Genomic DNA, 6,298 nt, shown 5'->3' with positions numbered 1-6,298 from the left:
CCATTAGAACAAATCTTGCTAATATTTGAAATTTGTGGTTACACTTCTCTCTCTTGAATAGTGTTTATATCTCTCCAATTTTCTTATAGATAGTATAGTTTATTCTCGACTAGAGGTGTATTTGTGGTCTTTTGGGGGTATATGCTATTTTGTCCACCCTGATTTAGTAGTATTGTCATTTGTAGTAGGTCTGTCATGGTATTGAAGGACATGGAAAATGTTGTCAAGGCAATTTTTTCAATAGTTGCTCTTTTGTGAAGGTTGGTAGTTGGCCTAGAGTTTCATTCGACCCTTTGCTATTTTCATGTATATCTGATACAATATTTTAATATAAATCCTTATGGCTTAAACCTTTTATTGACCAAAAAAAAAAAAGAAAACATGAAAAATAATATAATAAAGAAAATAATATAATAATATAAAAAATAATTATAATATTATAAAAAATAAGAGTAATATTATAATTTTATCATTCACAATAAAGTACTAATAAAAAATAGCAATAAAATAATAAATGTATAAAAATTTATACTATAATATTATAATATAATTATAACATATACTTTTTTGGTAAAGAAGTAAAAATTTATAATTTAATATAATTATAATATACTAATATAATAATAATAATTTTAATATGTATCTTAACGAAAAATAATATAATAATTAAGATACGATAATATAAGAATCTATTTATCGATATGAAACTAACCCTAACTTAATCTTAATTCTAACCATATTTCTAATTGAACCTTAACATAGCCATAAACTAAAGAATTGGTCTAAGCCTAACAAGACCTATTTATAATATTATTTTAGTTAGGTTAGGGTTATCCTCATACAATTTAATAATATAAAAATTTGACAATAATATAATATCTAGAATGACAATATTTTAGTTATTATAATATTAAAATATTTATTTAGTTAGGTTAGGATTATCCTCATGTAATTTAATACTCTATTTAAAAGTGAAATAGAATTAGATAATATTACAATATGTTTTCCTATTTCTAATACAACCTCATTTATCAAAATCAAATTACAATACTTATAATTTTAACCTACAAGTATATAATTTTAAGTTACAATTATAATTCAAATCATATCGACTATTTCTATTTCTATTACTAAATTCTATAACTTCAACCTTACTAATAGACTAATAATCAACTAATTTATTACTTCTATTATAATATTAAAATGGCAAGTACATAATATTTTTGTTAATTTCTATACTTTTAAATCATATTATATTTTACTAAAAATATTGCATCTAAACTTTGACGAAATAAAAAAATAATATCTTGATATGTATTAAAAAATAACGAACTAAAAATACTTTTTTGAATTCAAAAAGTAGAAAGCTAGAATACTTTATCAAAGTCAAAAGGTTTGCTTGATTTAGTCCATTCAATTTAATCTGCAAGACAATATGCGTGAACCTATTACCATCTGTCAACTAACACTACTTTTTAATCGAAATTATTAGATAACTTCTGAGGTCTTATGTGCTAAAGAATGATAACGACTATTACGGTTGATATTTGTTGGAATAGGTTGAGAAGTTTAAGGTTTTGGTAAAAAGTATTCACGAATAAAGGCGTTAGAGAGCAGGGAACATATGACTCTGCTTAAAGATCTCGTGTTTGCACGGGCACCATTCTATTTATTATTACGTGTATTTAAAATGATAATACTCATGAAGATTATTTGCAAGAAAATAATATTTGATTTACAAAAAGTCTTGGACACTTAGTGTCGTGGTAAGAATGTTTCATTGGTGAGGCCACCACCAAGATTAGAACTTTCGTTGGACCACTGAGCTTTCAGACCTTGTGCCTTCATTGGGCTATTGAGTTCACACTAGACTAAAAACCTGAATATCCCAAATCAAAAAATAAAAATTGATCTGCGAATAAAGAGTTGCTTGAAAATTACAAACATATGTGATTACAAATATAACAAAATATACCATGATTTATTGAATATATTGTTTAATCAAATACAATAGAACAACTCCCCTTAATATTATAGGGCAACATTTCTTTTAATTTTAAAGAACAACCTAGCAAATCCATCTTCTTCATTTCTGTGAGATCTCCGAAGCTTAAAGGCCATTCCTCTAAACTTGAACAATGCCTCAAATATAGCTCTTCCAAATTTTGGAGTTGTCCAAAATTAGATGGCAACTTCTTCAAACTTGAACAATAATTCAATTGCAAAATCTTTAGGGAAATGAGATTCCCAAAACTAGGAGGCAATTCGCTTAATCCAGAGCAGCTGTATAACTGCAATGATGTCAAATTGCTAAGTTGCCCAATATTTGTAGGCAATTGTTTCAATTCATTGCATTCACTTAGATGCAACTCTTTTAGATTCTTGAGTTTCCCAAATTTAGAAGGCAGTTCTGCCAACTGATGGCAACCTCTTAAATATAAATGCTCTAACTTTGTTAGCTTTTCTAGCCCATCTGGTAACCTTTGCATATTTTTCAAACCATATAAGCTTAATTTTACAAGTGAAGAATCAGGAGTGACTTTGGCAGGACTTTTGGAATATGTAACTTCATTCTTTGAAGAATAGCACATATTTGTGAGATTTAGTGAAATCATTTCACGCAAGCTAGGAGGAAACTGCATATTTGCACAACAATAGTGAAAAAAGGATGTCAAGTGTAATGATAACATCTAGTGAAAGCTAATTGAAATGATTAATATGATTTGAAGAGGGCATATCTTACCTCATTAAAGCTCATGTTTTGCATGATTGGGCCCTTGTATATGGAGAGATGCTCAAGTTTCTCAAACTCCATTGGTAGATCAGAAATATTACTTGCAATTTGAAGGTATCTGAGTTGTTTGAATGATTTATGACATTTTCCCATGAATGCTATTTGGGATCCTTCATAAGCTAATATTCTTAATGAATTGGCCATACAATTAAGATGATCATCACTAATTTCAATTGGAGGCTGCTTATATTTTTCATTAAGAAAGATTCCTTTTAAACTTTTGAGTTTCTGCATGAAAATAAATCAGATATATCATTATGGAGTAAATAACAACTAGATTTTTTTAATTTTGATATCAAACACTATGTTAAATTTAAATTATTTTTTAAGTTTTGATTTGTTTAAACAATTCATCTAGAACTATATTAATTTCTTATATAAAATCTACTAATTAATTGATTTCCAATGAATCATAAAACTAAATTAGAACCTAGAATATAATGACGTACCTCTTCATCTTTCAAACATGCCAATAAATCCTCGTGGTCTGTGATTCTGTTTTGCTCTGACATCCTTTTTCCTCTCGCTTGAACTATGTCATGAACAATCACACGACCATCTTCAGATCTCTTGACGAATGCCGCATCTTCTAGACATCTGAATTCTTCCTCGCCAACTATGTATGCCACTTCTTCACATAGCCAACCACAAAAGAAGGATATGGTATCTAGAAAAGCCTCTTTAACAGGTGGTAACAATCTGTGGTATACAAAATCAACCATACGGTCACTTATGTCTTCCTCTTCCACCATCTCTCCCTCTCTAAGCAACTCTAATACTAAATTGTTTGTATTTCTGCTATTTATAGCCAGTTGTGAACCAGCTATTTCCAGCAGAAGAGGGACACCGCCACACAGCTTGAGGAGGAATTCTAGGTTTCTTTCATCATTGTAATCAGGGGCTTTCTTCAACAAAATTCTTCTGGCTTCTGTTTGTGGAAGAGGATTAACATGATATTCATGGTATGCACTATTACTCCCAAGAAATATGTCTGTCTCATGGAGGTTTCGAGTGGTGAGAAGAATTCTGCTTTTCGGTGGAAGACAATTGCCCAAGTCTGAAGGTAGAAGTTGTCTCAGATCTGCTTTCTTGAGACAATTGTCGATGTATAGAAATAAAGGCTGATTAGGGTTCTTCTTGAAAACCGACCTGATCATTCCTCGACCTTGCTCACAGTCTGTCAATTTCACATTCTGGTGGAACAATCCATTCAAAATACATTCTTGGAGGACTTTTAAACCAGTGTTGTTACAACTTTGTTCCATATGAATTCTAAAATGCTTATAATTTCGGAGGTCAATGTTTGCATAAACGGCATCAGCGATGGTCGTTTTGCCAATCCCTCCAAACCCATAGACAACCACAACTTGTACTGGTGTATGCTGTGCATTCAAATCTAAAAGCCGTATAACTTTTTCTTGTGCACTCTCAATTCCAACTGTAAAGTTTGTGGAAAATCCCCATTAATGTTTGTGGCCAAACGCAAAAGATAACAGGAAAATAATGCTCAAATTGAAAAGAATCCTACCTGCTGGTTGGTATGCATAGAGTTCCTGTGACTGTGGAGCAATCTTTGATAGTCTTTTCTCCATGTCAATTACACCATACAACATAAGGTCATCATACAAGCGGTCTATTTTAACTTGGAAACTCTTTAGACTATCGGTATTCACTGAAGCAGTAAGAAACCTACATATTAAAATATTGGATTTTCATTAGATATGTTGATTAAATGCAGACCCCCAACACTAGAAATAGAGTGATTCAAATAAAAACAGAAAATAATTGAAGTGACCTGAAAATTCTGGCCGTTGAAAGTTGGGAGGCGCACATGGTGCATCCTACAACAATGCACCCAACTGCTTCGTTTAGTTTCAGCTTCTGGTCCGGCATTTGATCGTTCAGCTGCAGAATTTGCTTCCCAAGATTAGCCATCTTTCTCAAAATTTCGAGGCACTCACTCTTGTTGTTAGACATCTGACTAAATCTCGCCAAAATAAATCCCACAGCAGAAAGTGCTGATCCCACCAAAAAAAATTTCCCCCCCATTCCTTCGAGCAGATCTGTTACAATTCTTTCTATCCCTGTACTTGTACCATCAATGGAAACTTCCTGCATGTAAAAATTCCATGAATATGTAAGTATGCTATGACAATCAATATCCATTTAAAATAATTTCTTTCCCAAATATTTGGCGTTACAGCAACCCAATAATATATAGCTGACTATTATAGGAATAGTATCAGCAGTTAATTTTATATTTCCCAAATGGAAACTTTACCGTTTTATGATGTTTGTTAAAGTTTTCTTCTACCATCTCCAGGAATGTTTGGCCATCCTCAATATGAGAACTTACTGCTGAAGTAGATCCTTCTTCACTCTTCTCTCCTGACTGCATTGGACAGGAACAGAATAAGGGGGCAAAGTAGAGATGACTAAAATTGCGAAGAAAATGGTATTATAAAATATAGTTGCAGAAATTCTTATGATGCATAACATATGTGTTGATAACTTACAGCGATACTCAATAATTCTTCAATAAACTGAATCATATCTTGAAGCTGGTCTATATTACTAAATTTCTGTAGGAAATTCCTTAAGGCAGTCTTAGCTTCAGTGGAAGGTACATCTTCAACAGGATGAGAAGATGAAGAGGGTGAGAAACAGCAAGAAAGAAAAGAAAACTTGCCCATTACTAACAGTGAGTAAAAAATAGAGCGAGGGAGAGAAAATAAAAGATGCTTTTCTTCTTTCTCAAGGGACAATATAACTCAGTGGGCTCATCAGGCATTTATCTTTGTGATTTATGTTCATTGAATGTAATTATGTAACCTTGAATTTCCTATAGCCGCTCATTTTCTATCAAACATACCACGCGCACCAACTTTTAGTTGATTGGATGAGTACTTGCAAGTAGTAGATGAGATGAGCACTTGTAACATCCCTAGTACGCCACTTGTGCAAATTACAACTTTTGGATTTAACAATAGGTTTACTCAAAACTTTTTAACTAACCAAGAAGCCTATAATAATCTTCTCCCATAGAACCCACATAGACCCCAGGTTTAATCTTCTCCCTTCCTATAACTCTTCTCTATGCATGCCTCTTTCAAATCCATAGCCTTTTATATATAGCTTGTTTATTCCCCATGTTCTTCCTTATGCTTGCTAAATCTCCCTTGTTTTGGTTCTTCACGCATGTTATATCTGTCTTAGCTTGGAGAGTTCCAAGCATACTTTAGGGTGAATTTTATAATCGTATATTTATTTGTTAGTTTTTGTTAAGGTCGGAAACTATTGCATTCATCTAATTTTGTTTCATAATTAATGAAGTGCACATACTTTGCTATTCAAATGTACAACATATATTCATGATGCTTATCTATCTAGGACAACGAAATGAGTAGGCTTAGTTCTTAATGCTTTTCCATCTAATGTTGCTATTATTTATTTGGTATAAAAATGTGTAGTAAAATAAAATTAAGTTTTTGACCTTTCTAAAGT

The 6,298-nt window shown here is 31.8% G+C and overlaps 1 protein-coding gene across 1 annotated transcript; it reads right to left on the bottom strand.

The window, feature by feature from the left end:
* Positions 1-1,962: 1,962 nt before the first annotated feature.
* On the bottom strand, positions 1,963-5,544 carry LOC131059838 (disease resistance protein TAO1-like). The gene is made up of 7 exons (XM_057992886.2): positions 5,311-5,544; positions 5,076-5,186; positions 4,590-4,906; positions 4,323-4,483; positions 3,244-4,232; positions 2,744-3,022; positions 1,963-2,636 (listed from the first exon to the last, which is right to left on the bottom strand). The coding sequence occupies exons 1-7, from the start codon at positions 5,485-5,487 to the stop codon at positions 1,998-2,000; spliced, it is 2,673 nt and encodes an 890-aa protein (XP_057848869.2). The 5' UTR covers positions 5,488-5,544; the 3' UTR covers positions 1,963-1,997.
* Between the last annotated feature and the right edge of the window lie 754 nt (positions 5,545-6,298).

This window comes from Cryptomeria japonica, chromosome 10, assembly GCF_030272615.1.
Source record: "Cryptomeria japonica chromosome 10, Sugi_1.0, whole genome shotgun sequence".
NCBI lineage: Eukaryota > Viridiplantae > Streptophyta > Pinopsida > Cupressales > Cupressaceae > Cryptomeria > Cryptomeria japonica.
The sequence above is the reverse complement of the archived record's forward strand: the minus strand, read 5'-3'. Positions and strand labels throughout refer to the sequence as shown.